At 45.5% G+C, this 20,941-nt stretch overlaps 1 protein-coding gene and 1 pseudogene across 1 annotated transcript in view; both read left to right on the top strand.

The window, feature by feature from the left end:
• Nucleotides 1-19,068, top strand: part of ASB13 (ankyrin repeat and SOCS box containing 13) — a 28,458-nt gene extending 9,390 nt beyond the window's left edge. Inside the window, exons 3-6 of the mRNA XM_088468899.1 lie at nt 5,793-5,943; nt 7,846-7,980; nt 17,372-17,563; nt 18,342-19,068. Coding sequence (XP_088325025.1) covers nt 5,793-5,943; nt 7,846-7,980; nt 17,372-17,563; nt 18,342-18,469 — 606 coding nt within the window. The 3' untranslated portion in view covers nt 18,470-19,068. The remainder of the gene's footprint in view (nt 1-5,792; nt 5,944-7,845; nt 7,981-17,371; nt 17,564-18,341) is intronic.
• LOC148529168 (5S ribosomal RNA) lies at nt 11,273-11,391 on the top strand (annotated as a pseudogene).
• Nucleotides 19,069-20,941: the final 1,873 nt, after the last annotated feature.

The following is a 20,941-nucleotide window of genomic DNA, read 5'->3' as shown; positions in this document are numbered from 1 at the left end:
AAAAAGTCTTAATACAGAAGACCATTTTTGTTAAATAATAATGAAAGTTCCTTCAATAATGTAAAGGTATTTTTCTATCCGATGGGATGCTTCTATGTAATATCCATAGAACAAGTCGCTATTCAAATAGAACTCTTTCCAAGGTTGCATGAAGTGTGCTCTATTCTCAAATCATATGCACTCACAGCTAATGCGAGCGGCCAGGATGATGGTCGCGATGGTCAAGACCATCAGGCTTGCGACGAGACCCTTGTGGTAGGGTCTCGCGGCCGCAAGCCTACCATTTGGGGGCGGCCCCACTGGCATTACATCACTTGTAATGCCAGTGGGGCCGCCCCCAAACGGTAGGCGTTCCCATGGGAACGCCTCTGGGCAGCCATCCCCCCCGACCCGCCCACCAAAGGGGGCATGCTGTCACTCAACATCGACAGCACGCCCCCTTTGGTGCGAGACCTGGAGTGACGGATTGCCAGTTGCTATCCGGGTATCGCGCACGACGGAGCCGGCTCCATCATGCGCTCTGGGCCACCATCGACCCGGTTGTGATCGCTCAGCGCTTGTGACCGGGTCTGAATCAGGCCCATAGTGTTGATAAAAAATTATTTAATTATCACATACACACTACATGGAGTAAATTATATAAACTAAAATACACAAAAATAACCAGAACAATAAAATCTAAAATTATGGTACAGTGTGTAATGAACAGTGTGGACTGAAGGGATTGGAACCGTACCGTGATGGCTCCACCAAAGGGACCTTGGAAATGGTTGTTAATCAGTGGGGGGCTCCGGAAACTTCCCTCCTCACTTCCAGACTCCATTCCAGGAGGTTAGACCAGGTAGATTCGTTAGTCTAAATGTCCCAACGTCCGTAGAGATGTACACAGGTGGGTACAATAAACCGACAACGCGTTTCAAGTCGCCAGGACTCTTCCTCAGGGCTGCATGTATTTTCTAGCTCAGTATAGTGGCTACCTCTACATGCTTACAAACTATGTTGCAAGGTGAGAAGCCCCTACCCAGTAAAACGTCTGAGCGCCCTGTGTTATCTTCACAGTCCACGCAGCTCTCAGATTCTGATGTGTCATCTGAGGAGGCAGAAGATGCTGATTTCTCTAACACCGACTCCTCTCCGAGGGAGGAAGAGAGTCAGTCTAAAATTAATATTCCTGCTTTGGTGCGCGCTGTTAGATCCATCTTACTAATAGAAGATGACGAACCAGCCCTTAAATCAAAGCACCCACTGTTTAAATAACAGAAAGTAGCTTCAGCAGAATTCTCTCGGATCAACTAGCTGAACACATGGCAGCAGCCTGGCAGACGCCTGGTAAGAGGTTTCAGCCCCAAAAACGTCTGACCTCCTGTTATCCATTTCCTGCAGCTCATTGTTCAAAATGGGAGACTCCCCCTGCGGTGGATTCCCATGTTACAGGATTATTTAAGAGCGCTACATTGCCTATCCCTACAGTATTCTCTACGAAGGACCCTACGGATAGAAAGGTTGAATCTTGCCTTAAATCGATATACTCTCTTTCACGAGCTGTTGCTTGTCTGACCATGGCTATTGCACGGGTGGCTAAAGCTGGGCTGACGCACTTGAAGACTCTTTTCCCTCAGACGCATCTAGGGATCAGATGTCTTTCATAGCTCACATACGAGATGCAGCTTCCTATATTGGAGAAGCGACATTGGATGCTAGTCTCCTAACTTCTAGAGTCTCAGCCGCGGTGGTGTCTGCCTGCCATACCCTGTGGCTACGCTCATGGAAGGCAGATGCAGATCTGGGCTTAGAAGTATTGCCCTACAAGGGGGAAATCTTGTTTGGCCCAGAGCTTGACAAGATTGTAACCACATTGGTGGCATCAAAAACTGCATTTCTGCCCTCAGTGTCTACTACTACAAAGCCTCGGTCTACATCGTTTAGGTCCTTTCGTCCTCAAGGAAAGCCTAAAGGTCAGTCCTTTCCTAGACAGACTGCTTCCATTAGGGCAAAACCCAGGACAAAGCAGGCCTGAACCACCAGACGTCCTGCTTCAAAATCCGAAGACAAGCCCTCAGCCTGACGGGAAGGGCCTCCCCCTGGGGGACCCCAGAGTAGGAGGCCGACTTCTTCAGTTTGCCCAGTCCTGGTGTTAAAACACCACGGACGCTTGGGTAAGAGAAGTGGTCTCTCAAGGGTATGCCCTCTCATTTCTAAGACTGACACCCCACCAATTTTTGTACACAGGCCCTCTTTCAGACCCAAACAAGGCCCTGCAAATCCAGAAAGCCATACAGTCCTTGCTGGAAGCAGGGGTAATTGTGCCAGTCCCGCTATCTCAGCGAGGGTCTAGTTATTATTCTACTCTCTTTCTGGTTCAGAAGCCGAATGAGTCTCATCAGCCTATCCTCAACCTCAAGTCCTTGAACAAATTCCTCAGGGTACCAAGGTTCCGGATGGAGACCATACGCTCTATCATCCTAGCTATGGAGCCTGAGGACATTATGGTATCTCTGGATATTCAGGACGCTTAGCTACCTATAGCGCCCTCTCATCAGCGATATCTCCGATTTTCTATACTACAGCCACACTTCCAATTTCCGGCTCTGCCCTTTGGACTATACACAGCTGCACGGGTATTTACCAAAATTATGGCTATCATGGCGGCCCACCTGTGTGGTCAGAGTGTCCGACTACTACCATATCTGGACGACTTCTTGCTCTTAGCAGCATACCCAGAGGTTCTTCAACGCCATCTGCAGCTAACCATTGCTTTTCTTCAAAAGGATGGATGATTAATCAACTGGAAAAAGTCCTCCCTGAATCCCTCACAAAGAATGGTTCATCTGGGAGCCCTGCTGGATTCTCAGGATCAGACAATCTTTATGACATCAGACAAGATCTCCACACTAAAAAAACGAGTGCGCAGATTCCTTCACAGTCGCCGAGTGTCAGTCCACTCAGCAATGCAGGTTCTGGGATCCATGGTATCCATCTTCAATATGGTGGAGTATGCTCAGTTCCACTTCAGGCCTCTGCATAGGTTAATCCTCTCCAGGTGGAACGGGTTGGCCCAACGGGTCAGGGCTCAGACGATGGTGCTCTCTCCAGAGATTCGTCTGTCCCTATCTTGGTGGCTACAGACATCTCATCTAACCAAGGGTCGTCCCTTTTGGATTCCAGACTGGGTACTCCTAACAACGGATGCCAGTCTCTGGGGTGCAGCGACCGGTCAACACTCCTTCTAGGGCCATTGGACATCGGTCGAATCAACCCTGCCGATCAACATATTGGAACTTCGAGCTGTATACAGTGCCCCCTCATACTGGCCCAGGGCATACTTCAAGGAAAACCTTACGTCAACCATCAAGGAGGCACTCGAAATCGTGCAGCTATGACAGAAGTGTCACGCATTCTGACATGGGCGAGGGTCACCTCCCAGCCATCTCTGTGGTGTTCATTTTGGGAGTTCTCAAATGGGAAGCAGACTTCCTCAGCTGTCACAACGTGCACATCGATGAATGGTCTCTTCACCCAGAGGTTTTTCAACTCCTAGTGAACAGATGGAGCCTACCAGAGGTGGACCTGATGGCCTCCCGACACAATCACAAACTGCTGGTGTACGGGTCCAGAACAAGGGATGCCAAGGCAACCTTCGTAGACGCATTGTCAGTGAAGTGGACCTTCCAGTTTGCGTACCTATTTCCTCCAGTCTCCTTTCTTCCTCGAGTTTTTCGGAAGTTCAAACAAGATGGAGTCCCTGTCCTGCTGGTGGCTCCAGCTTGGCCCAGACGTAATTGGAAACTTCAGAGTCTCTCCCATCGACACTGCTGCCTCAAAGTCTGGACCTGTTGTCTCAGAGTCCTTGCCTTTACCCAGACTTGGGTACTCTGTCTTTGACGGCATGTCTCTTGAGACAACCCTCCTGAGGTCCAAAGGATTCTCTAGCTCTGTAGTCTCGACTATGCTCAGAGCGCGTAAGCCAGCCTCTGCTCGGATTTGCCACAGAGTGACATACATATTTCCAATGGTGTTTTACCAGAAACTACAGCCCTCAAGTGTTTAGGATTTCCAGAGTCCTGGCCTTCCTTCAAGCTGGATTGGACCTTGGACTCCTCTCTATCCATTTGGTTCCAGCGTAGAGTTGCTCCACTACCGGATGTCCACACATTCCTCCAGGGTGTCCTCCGTATACAACCTCCCTTTGTCCCTCCAGTGGCTCCATGGAATTTGTCAGTAGTTCTCTGTGCCCTCCAGGGTCCTCAGTTTGAACCCCTGGAATATGTGGAACTCAAGTGGCTCACAGCGAAGATTTTTTTTTTTCTTCTGACTATGGCGTCCGCCAGAAGGGTGTCAGATTTAGGGGAGCTCTCCTGTCGCTTCCCATTTCTGATATTCCATCAGGGCAGGGCTGTGCTTAGGACTCTGGTTTCCTTCCAAAAGTTGTTACTCGTTTCCACATTAATAAGGAAATTGTAGTTCTGGCCTTTTAAACACCAGACCTATCGGCAGGTGGGCCTCCTTGGATGTGGCCCGTGCCCTTATGGCCTATGTGGACCGTACCAGTTCTCTTCTCTTCAGAAATCAGACTCCTTATTTGTGCTCTATGGATTTCACAAGAAGGAATGGCCAGCCAACAAACCGACATTGGCTAGAAGGCTTTGCATGACAATCTCACAGACTTACACGCAGGCAGGCCTTCCTCTACCGGCTACTGTTACTGCTCATTCTACTTGCTCTGTGGGTCCCTCGTGGGCAGCTCGCTGTGGCGCCTCAGCTGAACAGCTTTGTAAGGCGGCCACGTGGTCCTCAGTCCATACCTTTTCTGAGGTTCTATGCCTTCGATACATTTGCCTCTCAGGATGCTTCATTTGGACGCCGGACTCTCCTCTCTGCGCAGGAGCGTCCCCACCCTTGAATAACTCCTTTTGGGACATACCCAAGGTCTTCCTGTGGAGCCTTATGGACCCTGAAGAAGAAAATGAGTTATGGTAACACCTTTTGTTAACTCTCTTTCTTCGAAGTCCATAGGGTCGACAGGGCACCCTCCCTGACGCACCTGGCTTCACATGGTCTTATGTTTCTGGTCACCAGTTTCCTGTCTCCTTCTCCGTGAGAGTGTGATTCTTGTGTGTACCAGTCTTCCTTCTCTCCTCTCCTCTTCCTCCAGCCTTTGGCTTGTCTTGAACTATGGTGCCTCAGGCTCGGGGACGGGGTATAGGGGGATGCACCGATGCATCCTGGGAGCTGAAAGCTTTAACTGCGTGGTGACCGGTCCTCAACCACCACCTACACCACAAGATTTCCCTGTGGACCCTATGGACTTCGAAGAAAGAGAGTTAACAAAGGTAAGTTTTACCATAACTCTCATCAAACCATATTTCTGTTTTAATTGTACAATTTCAATTAATGAAGAAAAAGATCTGATTGTTAAGTCTGGTATCGAGGAGCAACAACATCAGTCTGCAGCACACCTGGGATTTAAGCCAAGCTGCCAGATCACAGGGAGTCCTCCTCATACGGTTTGAAAATGATCACACATTGACTGACAGCTGTCATTTGCTGTCCACATCTATGGGCATGCCAATAATGACTAGGTGGATTTTCATGGGATCTTTTTTCTGTAGCACCTTGCTCATTTATACCATTAAGTAAACTATTGGGCATTATGCTATTCCCACTTGTGTGCATTAATATTGGAAGTATGCCAACATTGCAGTAAGAGACAGTTTGTTGATTTTGTTTTTTAAACTTCTATTTATGTCATTTTATTTACATCTCCAAGCCAATATATTTGTACTGTTGTATAGGTGGATGCCAGAAATATTGATAGTAGTACACCTCTCTGTGACGCCTCTGCTGCTGGCAGTGTGGAATGTATTAAGCTGCTCTTGGAATATGGTGCTAAAGTGAACCCTCCACTTTTTACTGCATCCCCGCTTCACGAAGCATGCATGAGTGGTAAGTAACTTCACACACTTTGCTTAATGGTATTGTATATTTACACAGTGTTTAATATCTGCATTTCCTTGCAGATTCCTTCTTCCTATAATACAGTTACACACATGCTGTTAGTCTTTAGTTACAAAATAACATTAGGCTATATAGTGGTATCACACAGTAGCATGGGCATAGCTATAGTCTGTGCAGGGGTTGCCGTTGCTATGGGTCACAGAGCCTTAGGGGTTCTGGACCCAGGTCACATAGTTGTCTACCATATTCCCGGAATTGCCCGCTAACCAATTGGCCCATTGCCCTGCCTGAAAAGGGGAACTTGTCTGCGCTCATATAGGTGGCGTTTTCTATCTCTCCCTGTCAGTAAAGCTCCACACTGATATGATCCATCTCTCATGCTCTTGTTTCACCCTCACAGGCACAGCTAAGGTAATCAGTGAGCTCGACACTGTCAGATCATAGGCTACTTGATTACAGCTTTGTAAAGTTATCACAGAGAGCATTGTATGACAGTGGAATCACTCTTCATATGCTTTCCATCACTACAGTGGTGGCATAATGAACACTGCTTTCCTAGCTGAAATCATTGTTCAAGCACTCTCCTGTGGCTTCACTCTCAATGCCTGATTCGGAGTTGCACACATATTGGCCTCCGATGGGGCCATATTGTGAACTCAGAAATAAATGTGGACTTGGCCACATATAGGCCGCAATTTTGTCTACACAACCACAACACATTTTCACTCTATTGCGCCTACATGTGAATGCCCAGTTTAATCCATTTACCCGTAAGTGGAGATGCGGCTGGGAAATGTGCAACTCTGAATGGCATGTAGTTGATCATCGATACGTATGCTCGGCTATGGAGCATTGCAGGCAATTCTGAATCAGGCCTTTAGTGAAGAGCCAGGCAGGAAAATGTAGGAACTAGCTTTTATTTTATAGAACCAGGGACATTTTGCAGCCAGATAGTAAATTTGTATAGTCAGTGACTTGGCTCCTGTAGTCACCATCACGGAGGTCTGGATGCCGGCACTCAGAACACCGAAGCCGGAATCCCACCAGCAGTCGGAATCCCGGCTCCAGAATCTCGACCGCCGGCATCCCAACGGTAAATATTAAGGTTAGGGGGAAGGTTAGGGTTAGACACTAAGGGGAGGGGTGAGGTCAGGCTGTGGGGGGGGGGTTAGTCTACAGGGGGGAGGGTTAGGGTTAGGCTGCGGGAAAGGTGGGCTAGGGTTAGACTACTTACGCTCAGGCTTCAGGATTGTGACTGGGATGCTGCTGTCGATATTCTGACTGTCAGCATCACAACTGCTGGTATCCCATACCCAACCCCCTGATAGTGTATGACCCAGCAAGCTTGCTTTACTATAGTGATCATTATTTCTTCTCTACTTCTATTATACACAGAACTTTTTATCTCTTTGTCTCCTATACATTAGGAGAATATATGGTAATGGTTTATTTGAATGCCTTTTTGTGAATAAATAATGCTGCCCATCCATTACACGATGCGGGGGACGACGGCACGATTACGACGCCGTCGTCTCCCGCGGGGTGACCTGCATACACTGAACGTTCAGACGTTCAGTGTATGCAGATCAATCATCCCCGAACATGGCAACCTGACGGCGGTCGTCAGGTTGACCGTCATGTTCGGACGTTGATTGATGTTAAAAACGACCAGCGGGCGCGCACATCACTGGTAGTTTTTTAACTTTTACTGCCCGATTTGCGGGCGATTACCAAGCGATGGAGCGATAACGACCGTCGTTATCGCTCCATCGCTAGGTATAATCGCTTAGTGGATGGGCAGCATAAGACATCCCTGTCTCACTCTAAAGCACCTGTTTTGAAATTTTGAACAGTAAGTTAAACTTAACCTTGATTGTGATGTTTTTTCAGGAAAACATGAATGTGTGAAGCTTTTAATTGATGTGGGAGCGAATCTAGAAGCTCATGATTGTCATTTTGGAACGCCTTTGCATGTAGCTTGTGCAAGGGAACACTTAGACTGTGCCAAAGTTTTACTCATGGCAGGTAGGTGGACTCCTGTGCATTTACATCAGTACCTTAAGACCCATACGCGGCCTTGTACCATTTCTAAAATTATATTTTGTTACAGGAGTATTGAAAAAGTAATATTCCAAAAATCACTTGATATGACACCTAGCATAGGCTACACTTTTAATGTGCTTGTTTTTTTGAAGACCGTGCATTCAATAGCTACTGTACCAAATGGCTCTGGTTTGGTAAGATTATGATACAAATCTATAGAGAAAACATAGGGCATAAACCTTTTAACATCCTTTGTCCACAACTTTTTATTTGCACTGTTAAATGACTCTGGGGTCTATTTACTAAACAGTGTTAGGAGACAGAGTGAAAAGTGATAAGGTGCCAGCCAATCAGCTCCCAACTGTCATTTTTCAAACACAGCCTGTGACATGGCAGTTAGGAGCTGATTGGCTGGCACCTTATCACTGACTTATCACTTTTCACTCTGTCTCCTAACACTGCTTAGTACATAGACCACTCTGTGTTCTGGGCACACATCTCAGTACATTACAGTTCTTGGGAAATGCCAGTTACAGCCTCAGGATCATTTTGAAAACAGTATATAGCAGTTAGGCCACATGCAAGCCTTCATACACAGCCGGCAGCTCATTCCTCCTTCTGTTGTCATGTTTGTTTGTTTGTTAGGGGAAGGCGGGGCTAGTAGTTACAAAAATACAGAAATTCAAATATCTCAAAAATCTTTAATCCCAACCAAACAGAAACATTTACAAACAAAACCGTATTCTTTTTTTCTATTTATATTGGGTGTAAGTTACATCCAATAATTTTTATTAACCATGAAAAACATGTTTTTCGGAAACAAAAATAATCGGAACAACCTGCCCCCGATGGGGTTAACTTGTTACGGGTTGGGGCAAATTGTTACAGATAAAATAATCTATACAAAATCTAGAAAACTTTGTACGTTTATCACAATCACATTTGGTATATATTTGGTATATAAGTCTGATGACAATGACAGACATCACTCATCGTCTACACTGCTGATTTCTGCCTCACGTGCCTAGTGGGAAATCCGCCACTGACTGTGGGGCACATTATTACAAGTAACAACTTGCCTCCGATATTGTGTAATAACTTGCCCTAATTGATGTTCGATAACCAAGATGGCCATAGTTCAATTTCTGTGTTTCAAGTCATGATTCTAACAATGATAATAAATACACAAATGGTCTGTGATGCTAACAAAATTAATGATAAACCCTTACCTTTAACAGTCCAGCCAAGATACGACTTCAACTCTAGGAGAAAAATATTACTTTGGAACAAGAAGAAAGAGTTTGTTTAGGTATCTCACAAGTAAACACAGAATTTATTTTCATATAAAGTAGAAAGCGCTTGCAGACAGTATTACAGTGCATCCGGAAAGTATTCACAACGCTTCACTTTTTCCACATTTTGTTATATTACGGCCTTAGTCCAAAATGGAATAAATTAATTTTTCTCCTCAAAATTCTGCACACAATACCCCATAATGACAACGTGTAAAAAGTTTTTTTGAGATCTTTGCAAATTTAATAACAAAAAACACTAGTCAATCACATACATAAGTATTCACGGCCTTTGCCATGAAGCTCAAAATTGATCTCAGGTGCATCCTGTTCCACTGATCATCCTTGGGATGTTCCTACAGCTTAATTGGAGTCCACCTGTGGTAAATTCAGTTGATTGGACATGATTTTGAAAGGCATACACCTGTCTATATAAGGTGTATGTCAGAGCACAAACCAAGCATGAAATTCCAAGGAATTGTCTGTAGACCTCCGAGACAGGATTGTCTTGAGGCACAAATCTGGGGAAGGGTACAGAAAAATATCTGCTGCTTTGAAGGTCCCAATGAGCACTGTGGCCTCCATCATCCGTAAATGGAATAAGTTTGGAACTACCAGGACTCTTCCTAGAGTTGGCCGGCCTTCTAAACTGAGCGATCGGGGGAGAAGGGCCCTAGTCAGGGAGGTGACCCAAGAACCTGATGGTCACTCTGTCAGAGCTACAGCATTCCTCTGTGGAGAGAGGAGAACCTTCCAGAAGGACAACCATCTCTGCAGCAATCCACCAATCAGGCCTGTATGGTAGAGTGGCCAGACGGAAGCCACTCCTTAGTAAAAAGCACATGGCAGCCTGCCTGGAGTTTGGCAAAATGTACCTGAAGGACTCTCAGACCATGAGACAAAGATTGTACTCTTTGGCGTGAATGCCAGGCGTTATGTTTGGAGGAAACCAGGCACTGCTCATCACCAGGCCACTACCATCCCCACAATGAAGCATGGTGGTGGCAGCATCATCCTGTGGGGATGGTTTTCAGCGGCAGGAACTGGGAGACTAGTCAGGATAGAGGGAAAGATTAATGCAGCAATGTAGAGAGACATCCTGGATTAAAACCTGCTCCAGAGCGCTCTTGACCCCAGACTGGGGTGACGGTTCATCTTTCAGTAGGACAACGACCTTATGAAGGACAACGATCCTTTGATATCTTGGCACACAGCCAAGATATCAAAGGAGTGGCTTCAGGACAACTCTGTGAATATCCTTGAGTGGCCCAGCCAGAGACCAGACTTCAATCCAATTGAACTTCTCTGGAGAGAACTGAAAATGGCTGTGCACCGACGCTTCCCATCCAACCTCATGGAGCTTGAGAGGTGCTGCAAAGAGGAATGGGCGAAACTGCCCAAAGATGGGTGTGCCAAGATTGTGGCATCATATTCTAAAAGACTTGAGGCTGTAATTGCTGCCAAAGGTGCATCAACAAAGTATTGAGTAAAGGTGGTGAATACTTATGTACATGTGATTTCTTAGTTTTTTTTGTTTGTTTGTTTTAATTAAATTTGCAAAATTCGAAAAAAAACTTTTTACACATTGTTATTATGGGGTATTGTGTGTAGTATTTTGAGGACAAAATTATATTTAATCCATTTTGGAATAAGGCTGTAACATAACAAAATGTGGAAAAAGTGAAGTGTTGTGAATACTTTCTGGACGCACTGTATATTTAAAAAGGATTTATTATCTACCATATATAATGTAAAAATTTGCACCCTCTGTCTAGTCACATTTTCCAATGTAAAAATTTGTCCCTTAAAGAAATTTCTGTTAAAGGATTAGAACAAATAAATTAAACCAATGTCAAGAGGTGGAGATAGATTCAGTCTGCTATGCCGTAGAGAGGCGTTCTGTATCTATCGGTTAGGCACACTATTTCCATTTGGTCTAAATGACAATATAGAATTAACCAAAGTGTAGACAATCCTACCCTACCCACAGCCATACCACACTGGACATGCCCAATCTCGTCTGGTTTTGGAAGCTATACAGTGTTGGACCTGGATAGTACTTGGATGGGAGACCACCTGAAAATTCCAGGTGCTGTGGATAAATATGAGGTGTCAAAGATTTTGAGATTCGCAACATCACCCTGCAAGATGTGTCACCAGAAGTCCCTTTGGGCCACGTCAGGTTGGGCTTGTAAGGTTGGACAGGTCAGACTAAACTGGGAAATATCTAACTGTTGTAAAAGGTTATTCAATTATTATTGCTCTGCTGGGGAGTTATATGTAAAGATGTGAAGATCTCTACTACATATATATTGTTCATATATGAAATGCGGGATTGACTAGAGAATATATAATTTCTGTGTTTGTAGGATTGATCAGATTATATGGTCTCTGAAATTGAGCTATTCATATAGGGAATATTTCTGTTCGTTTTGCTGTATTTTTATTAAACCTTCAAATAAAATGGGGATAAGAAATTATCTAAATAAAGGTGTGTCTTGTATATTGAATATAGAATAAAAAGAGCTGCACCTTTGTATATCCATCTATGGAGGACCTGAAAATTGTATATTAGGAAATAATTGTATATTCTTCAATATAAAGAATGACAATTACAATGTCTAGTGTAGGGAACTATATAAATGTAACATATTATAGCTGTCAAGGCCCTGATTCAGAGCCGGACGCTCTGACAGAGCGCTCGCTCTGAATCAGGGTCGTCCCTGCTCCTTTTTGGAGTGGCCTCCTGGCCGCTCGCATAGCTGTGGGTGACCACCCACAGCTATAGCGAGCGGCCAAAATGATGGTCGCGATGGTCAAGACCATCGCGACCATCGGGCTTGCGACGAGACCCTGCGGTAGGGTCTCGCTACCGCAAGCCCAGGAGTGCTTTTGGCTCTATCAGAGCCAAAAGCACTCCCACTGACATCACTAGTGATGTCAGTGGGGCCGGCCCCAGACGGTAGGCGTTCCCATGGGAATGCCTCCGTCTGGGCAGCCACGCCCCAGCACGCCCACCAAAGGGGGCGTGCTGTCAATCACCATCGACAGCACGCCCCCTTTGGTGTAAGACCCATAACGACGGCTTGGCCGTCGTTATTCGGGTCTCGCGCATGCGCACGACGGAGCCACCTCCATCGTGCGCATGCACACTTGAGCACCATCGACCCGCTTGCGAGCGCGTCTGAAACAGGCCCTAAATTCCATGTTCTTGCTGAAATCTATAAAGTTAGAAGGTCTATTATGTGTACAGGAAAACATTGGTACACAACCCGTTTCAAAGGGAGTGTGATGAGGAGAAAGATAGACCCTTCTAAAGTATCCACCGCTAAGCAGGAAATAAAGTGGAACGCAAGCCGGGATTTGGAACGCAGACCGACATGGTGAATTTAGGCGCCGGGTCTGCACAAATGAAAATGAACTGAGTAAGAGGCTTGATCAGCAAGGTATTTGCACATGTGCAGACTGGAATGTAGCAGCAATAAAGCCGGCTTTGGGACAGATCAAACACATGCTTATGCTGGGCATACACTATACAATTATCTGTCCAATCTGGCTGGCTAAAATGAAAATCTGGTAATGTATGGGAGCAAATGACAATCGTCCATTTGCTCACAAACACTGTAAAACAGACAAAAATGGTTGTTCAGACAAATTGGTTAAAACACGAATTTAACCAATTTGAACAATTGTTTTTGTCCGCTTTCCAGTGTTTAAAACCATATGATCGACTGTAATTTGCTCCCATACATTATCAGGTTTTCATTCCAACCAGCCAGATTGGACAGATATCTGACAGAAAATTGTATAGTGTATGCCCAGCATAACTGAGGAAGACACTGATATTTGGCACAGGCGGGGAAACTCGTTTAAATCTGCTATTGGAAATCCAGCTGGATACATGTATACACATTCCTAGTCTCTCTGCAGTATTTGGGGATTTCTCGTACCCACTCCTCATATAGTTGAGCAAGCACAACTGATACCTCTTTTACACCAGGGCTAAAACCCGGGTTATTGCAGGGTTAACTCTGGCTGCTCCTAGGTGTAAAAGGAGCTAGGGTTGGATTCCTGGGTCGAGTGACCCAGCAATTCCACCCAGGTAACTTGCAGTGCTTTACACTGAAACAACCCGTGAAACCCTGCAGTGTACAGCATGGGGATTTCGTTTACAGCATGGGGACTTCCGGATTTCTCGGCGCTTGGAGATGTCCTCTTCAAGCGCCGGGAGAAGTGTTCCTTTGCACCCGTGTGCAGTGTGAATGGCGCCGATCCGGGAATAATCCGGATCGGTGCCGCAGTAGAAAAGGTCTGTCCTGGGTCAGACCCGTTTTGGAACTGTGGGTCTGATTCAGAGCCGGACGCTCTGACCAGAGCGCTCCCTCTGAATCAGGGCTCCCCTACCTAAAAATGGAGCGGCCTCCTGGCCGCTCGCATAGCTGTGGGTGACCACCCACAGCTTATGCGAGCGGCCAAAAAGATGGTCGAGACCATCGCGACCATCGGGCTTGCGACGAGACCCTGCGGTAGGGTCTCGCTGCCGCAAGCCCAGGAGTGCTTTTGGCTCTATCAGAGCCAAAAGCACTCCCACTGACATCACTAGTGATGTCAGTGGGGCCGGACCCAGACGGTAGGCGTTCCCACGGGAACGCCTCCGTCTGGGCATGCATGCCCACCAAAGGGGGCGTGCTGTCACTCACCATCGACAGCACGCCCCCTTTGGTGCGAGACCCATAGCGACAGCTTGGCTGTCGCTATGCGGGTCTCACGCATGCGCACGACGGAGCTCCCTCCGTCGTGCGCATGTGCACTAGGGCACCATCGACCCGCTTGCGAGCGCTCGCGAGCGGGTCTGAATCAGGCCCTGTGTTCCAAATCTCGGGTCAGACCCAGGATTTAGGTGTAAAAGCAGTATGATATACAGCCGGGATCAGAGAGAGAAAAAACACGAGGAGATCCTTCCTATCATCAGACAAAGGACATGGTTACTTTTTAGATATTTTTTTTTCATGCCCATGATAAATTTAATAATTTTAGATAATAGTGTATGCATTTTTATCTAAGAACTCTTTTCATTGTGAGAAAGCCTATTTGCTGGAGTCAGTCATGAAACCTTTGTACTAGTAAAACATAAGTGATCGCTGAGACAAACTTACAAAATCTCCCTATAAAGACTCATTCGAAACAAAGTAGCAGATAACTTTTTTGGTGATGGGGAAAAAAATAAGAGAACATTTAGAGCTTTAGGGCCATATTCAATTAGGTGCGAGAACTTAGCCGGACTTTTCGCTGACTTCGGAGGTGTTGGGTGCGAAAAAGTATCACGCTCGTCCCCCCGTATGCCCGTATTCAATTCCAAATCGGCGAAAACGGGACCCGGTGAAAACGAAGTGAGCGAAAAGTGCTGTTATTTTTGGGGATATCAGCCTGACACCCCCCTAAAGATGCTGTGACATGGGTGTTCACCATGGGTACCCCCGAATAGCCCTGCTGTAGGTATTTTGCTGTAGGTATTTAAATGGTCTCAATAGGTGCTGTTTAGCGGCTTTGAAAAAGTGATGAAGAATAGCATTTAGCAAGTTTTTTTGGGGAAAAATGAGTAGACCTAGCAAATTTGGGGTACTTGAAAATGGGCATATCTTAAAGTGGCTAATGTGAACTTTTAAAAATAGTGAAAAATCCACCTGCAATAAAAAAACACATGTGGTATACTTGGGGACCCCCCTGAGTCTATTTCGCTAGTTTAGAAGTATGTCCCCCTACTTTGGATTTTTTCACCCCCAAAATGAAAGTACTTTTTTGGGGTGTCCTGGGTAACTTTAAAAAGTTTTGTGGCACGGTTTACATTTGGGGGAAAGTCCAAGGGGTGCTGGGTGGTTTCTGGAAGTATGTACCCCAATTCTGCACTTTTTTCCGACACCAATTCATAGGTGATACTTTTTCGCAGGGTTCGACCTATTGACTTTCCGCACCGGCGAAAAGTCAGAAGAATTGAATACGGGGATAAGTCCAGATTGGCAAAAATTACGTCATCTGCGAAAAAGTATCGCCGATAACGGCTTTTCGCCGGCAATTGAATATGGCCCTTAGACTGCCTTTGGATGATTCCAATTAACAACATTGCTTGATAGGAGGTTGTCTCAGGTGCTGTTCTGATTAACAGAGTTGCTGCAAGCTTGGATGCTTGTACTATTTCTTAACAGAGAAGAAAAATGTATAATGTTTAAATCATCTTAATGCATGCTCCTTTGTGATATAGATGGTTTATTATGGTGTATTATTGTATATTTTTTTTATCAGCTTGTAGTATCTAATATATATGGTAGATAATAAATCCTTTCTTAATATAATACTGTCTGACAGTGCTTTCTACTGTATATATAAAAAAAATTCTTTGTTTACTTGTGAGGGTTGAGTAATTCCCTTTCTCTCTGGAGAGCAGCAGGCAGATTAGTCCTACACTAAACTGTATAATTGGCTCCAGGCACTTCTTTTTCTGTGTACTGTTTAGGTACCTATTACATAAACACCTCTGCGTTTCGCTGAGGACTACGGTAACACGTTCAAACTTATACCCAGTCGCACGAACCGCTACGCGACTTGGGCGTGGTTTTAGAGTCATTGTAACAACCAGCCCCGCTTTTCCCTATACCTTGTAGTCTTTGGTTACAATACCTCCTGATAGGTTATTACACATAGGTGTTTATTTAACCTATTACTGATATTAAGAGTCTCATGCTGCCATTTTTAAGTTACAGGACTACCTCATGTGGCCTCCGAAGTGTGGCCTATCACTGGTGGAAGGAAAGTTCCCAGCCACACAACTTTGATGTAATAGTGGCTGTCATTTCAGCTGCCATAAGATCCCTGTTAGACTCATTCTACCAAAACTGGGAAGTTTTAGTAATAAATGTGGAAAACCAAAACATCACTTTTGATATTTGGCCCAGGCTTGCCCTCTGTGTGCTATATGTAAGGACCAAGGGCTTGATTCAGCAAGGAACGCACGCTAGCAGACGCACGCACCCAGCCGCTGTGAGAATATGCTACTCAATGCATACACATGGAGACTGCAGCACAAGAAGCAGACACACCTCAAAACATAAAGCTGCCCACCTATGCCGTGATTGACAGCGTAAACATCGGGAACATCGAGTGCCATCAAAGCTACGTGTAAGGTCGAAGGTCTCTGCGGGCTCCCTGCGTATTCTGAGAGTGCCCTTACCGTACTCAGCAACCTCTTTGCGCAATGCAAACAAATGTGCAAATTGCAATCATGGACTCGCACTGTACGTTGCTTGCTGAATCAGGCCCTGAGTCACATACTATGCCAATTTTCATGTAGTTGAGTGATTTATTTGTTTTGCAACTGTGCATGCACAAAAAATTCAGAAATGCGTTTCTGTTTTGATCGGCACAGACAGTATCAGAAATGGGGTGGAAAAGTGATGAGCGTTCCTAGGTGGTGACTGGGAGGTGGCTAGATTTGCACTCAAAAATTGTCCATCTCATGGGAGTTTAATGGGAGTGTCACTGCCGTGTCATTACAAGCAGCTGCGCTAACAGGCTCACAGCTGCAGCCATAGTAGGCCATAGTCAGAAGGAAAACTTCACCTGCATAAGTGTCGATAGTGTGAGCGATGGTTCATCAATGGTGGCGTCTAAAGAATCACCCGTACGGTATTACAGCCTACACAGACACTCAAAGCGGGTGTCTCAGTCCTTGCACATTCATATGCACGCTTGTACACCAGTAGAAGGGCTACTAGCATTTGCATATACTCGCAACCATGACTCCGGCAACAAATGCAGGTGCCTCCATGTCAGAATCAAACCCATGATTCATCTTCTTGTACCCCACAGCACTACCTACCTAACTTTCTGGAGTTCACTAAGTGTGTCAAAGAAAGTTTTAGGAAGAATTATTAAGTGGTGAGCTGTAAATGAAGTAAGACACCTATTTTGGACTGAAACATTTTATATGTCTCAGTATAATTGTATAAAAACCTTTTTATAAAAATATTTATTTTGAAATCTTAAATGCATCAAGCTTAGGTTTTTTTTTTTACTTTTTATATAAGGAGCTAATGTGAACGCAGCAAAGCTCCACGAAACAGCTCTGCATCATGCTGCCAAGGTGAAGAACAAGGATCTCATTGAGATGCTGGTGGAATTTGGAGGAAATGTGTACTCTAGGGACAATCGTGGAAAGAGGCCCTCAGATTATTCTTGGCAGAACAGTCCTACTGCTAAATGCTTTGAATACTATGAAAGTAAGTTCTCTCATTTACCTGAAAAATGTATATTATATGCAAAATATTAAGATTTTCACTATTAAATTATAATTTTTTTGTTACTACAGTATGTCCAATACAGTGATTAAATACAAAAAAAATGTTGTGTATACTACCAGGGGTATATTAAGGGGATGTAGTTACCATCCCTGTGGTAAGGATGCCGGCACTTAGAATACCGGTACCAGAATCCCGACTGCCGGCATCCCGACGGTAAGTATTAGGGTGAGGGTTAATGTTAGGGTTAGGCACTAGGGGGAGGGTTAGCATTAGGCTGTGGGAGGGTTAGGGTTAGGCTGATGGAAAGGTGGGTTAGGGGGGAGGGTTAGGATTCGTCTACTTACCTTCAGGAGTCAGGCTTTTGACTGACAGGATGCCGCTGTCGGTATTCTGACTGCCAGCATCCTGACCGACGGGATCCTTTACCCAACCCACATTAAGAGAGGAGGGGGTCCATGTGCCGACTCCGTTCGGGCCCCCTCCTCTCTAGCCGCCGGCACACAGAGTAGACTCTGAAGCTGTTCCAGAATCTACTGTGAGTCCCACCTATCACCTGTGGTTTTAGATTACATGCAGATGACGAGTCGGACTCATCATCCACGTCGTAGAGGTTAAATTTGTGCAGTCAGTTATCTGTAGCCTATTTATTACTAATAACACTAATGACAGTTATTTCACTAGTGTGAGTGTGTGACGTTTTGCTGTATGGAATATTGTATTATCTGAAGCTTGCCTTTTAATTTGTTTTTACTTCTAGAGACACCCAGGACATTATCTCAGCTCTGCAGGCTCAAGCTCAGAAAGACACTTGGTCAAGGAGCAGTAGAAAAAGTTTACAAATTAAATATTCCACGAAGACTTAAACACTATCTTGCTTATAAATAAATCAGTTAAACCCAAATTCACATAATCTTAAACAGTTATGGTACTAAAAGTGAAAGATTCTGTGGTGGCGATTCAGTTCAACACAATGTGAATAGCGCCGGAAAGGAGTTCCCTGAGCTATTCAGTTGTCCCCATCACGCCCTGCACTTTGTTGGGAGATGCCGGTTACCGCGCCTGTTTAGATGCGGTAATCTGCATTCTCCGACTAAAGTTATGGCCACAAAGCTGTTAGCATAGCGCTAAGCTGGAAAATAGCATTTCCGGCACTTGGTCGGATTTCTGCACTCACCTCAGGAGGGTGCGAACAGAAATCCTTTAGTCGGTCTTAGCATCACGGTCAATTGAATAGCTCCGGGAACTCCTTCCCGGTGCTATTCGTATCTCGTTGAATTGAATCGTCACCTATGCTTGAGGTGTATTCTGTCTAAGTGTGCATACAGGGGTTGATTCTGGGTTGGGAGCAAAGCAAAAAAAAAAGGAGTAACATTGCACCTGGGCAAACCATGTTGCAGTGCCAGGGGTATAAATACATGTTCTCCTTCATCCGCTAGGGGGCACTGGAGTACATATACTGGGGTATAGACGGGTGGATGAGTAGAGCTGGCACTTTAAGAATTCATTAGAGTAAAAAGTTGGCTCCTCCCCCTCTATACCCCACCATGCTCCGTTTTAGATTAGTACCCGAGAAAGCCGGATGCTTCTTGGGCTGTCTCAAGCCTTTGATTTTTCATTTCTTTTACATGTGAGGACAGGCAGACTGCTTACTGTGGCAGTCAGCCTGCTACGTGGGAGCTGCCGGGAAGAGAACCACCACGGCTAGTGCAGCCTGTCTCTGGTGTCCCTGAGTGAGGCCTTTCAAAGTGAGTCATTGGACTCAACGGGGTTCCGCAACAGTGATAGACACTAGTGCCCTGGTCCCCCGCTTATCTCTTCCTCCTCCTTCTCCCAACTTAGTGCATCTCCACCATTCTCCGGTTCGACAGTCTTGTTGGCTTCCTGCTTGGTGCGTGTTTGGGCTTTGTTTGTGTCCGGTTGCTTCACTTCTGCTAGGGTTGGGCTGGTTTACTCCAGCAGCTGACCGATGGCCAATATAGGGTCCCTGCCTTACACACCATTCTGGTTCCTGTTTCTCAGAGGACGATGTATCTTCGCTGCCCTTAGCGGTTTTAGTTTTTTTTTTCCAAGTACAGCTTTCACACACCTGATTGCTTGTGAGTGCTCCCTCATGCTTATTCTCAGGGTTCGCCGGTTCTCGGGAATTCCGTTTAGACGGATCCGTTTGGCTATATTATCAGTTATGTAATCTTGGTCGGCTTGCCCCTTGTTCTTATTCAAGTCAATACTTGAAGTTGCTGTAGGTATCTTGTGGATTGTCAGGTGTGAAGTTTTTCGTTCCTCATCGTGCTCTGCGATTCTCGGGCCACAGTTTTTTTCATTGGTTTATCCAAGAGCAGTGTTGGCTAACCTTGACACTCCAGCTGTTATGGAACTACATAACCCAGCAGGCACTGCTACAGTTTTGCTATTAGGGCATGCGAAAACTGTGGCAGGGCATGCTTGGATATATAGTTCCACAACAGCTGGAGTGTCAAGGTTAGCCAACACTGTCCTAGAGGGCTAGAAGTTTGGCGGACAGGTTAAAACTTCTCTTTTGAGTAGGCAGGTTCCAGTTTCTTTCCTGCCTCACGCCGAAAGTCTGAATTATTTTCCTGTTATGGTCTACTGTGTTGCTTCCTGGTGACCACTGTCTTGCAGTGGGCCCTGGGGTTCTGCAGCTTCTTAGCTCCTTCCCACCTGGGAGGTTAGCTTTAGGACGTCCCCGGTGTATAGATTCCAGTGTCCTAGTGGATGAAGGAGAAAAAAGGATTTTGGTACTTACCGATAAATCCCTTTCTCCTATTCCATAGGGGACACTGGACGCCTCCCAGCGCTTTCCTTCTTTTGTTTTCTTTGTGGGTTTCAGATGTATGTAGGTTCTCTACTGCGTCTCGCTTGTTGTAGCATTTCTGCTGTTGCGGTCCTTGGGCCTCTTCTTGGTTGGTTCCTCCTACTCCTTTCTCGCCTTCCTCCTTTGTCTTTGCTCTCCGTCTCTGCTCGGTGGGGTATAGAGGGGGAGGAGCCAACTTTCTAATCTAATGAATTCTTAAAGTGCCGTCTCTACTGATCCATCTCACTTTACCCCGTGTATATATACTCCAGTGTCCCCTATGGAATCTGAGAATGGGATTTTTTTATTTTCTGTATAGCCCACAAATGCTGGACAGATTTATTTTATACTGCAATTTAGAGTTCAGCAAGGATACAAACCTCCCAAGTCTAAATCTCTCAGCACATATTAAATCCCCCCCCACCTGCACTGCAACATGGTTTTGCCAAGGTGCAAACTTACTTGCTGATTTTTGATTTGCTCCCAACTCAGACTCAGCCCTACAAGCTGTAATGAATGAAAAGAAGGTTCATCGTTGGAGATAT

This window comes from Taudactylus pleione, unplaced genomic scaffold (genome assembly GCF_031769625.1).
Source record: "Taudactylus pleione unplaced genomic scaffold, aTauple2 ptg000086l, whole genome shotgun sequence".
Lineage (NCBI taxonomy): Eukaryota > Metazoa > Chordata > Amphibia > Anura > Myobatrachidae > Taudactylus > Taudactylus pleione.
Note: the sequence above shows the minus strand (reverse complement) of the source record. Positions and strands in the feature narration are given on the sequence as shown.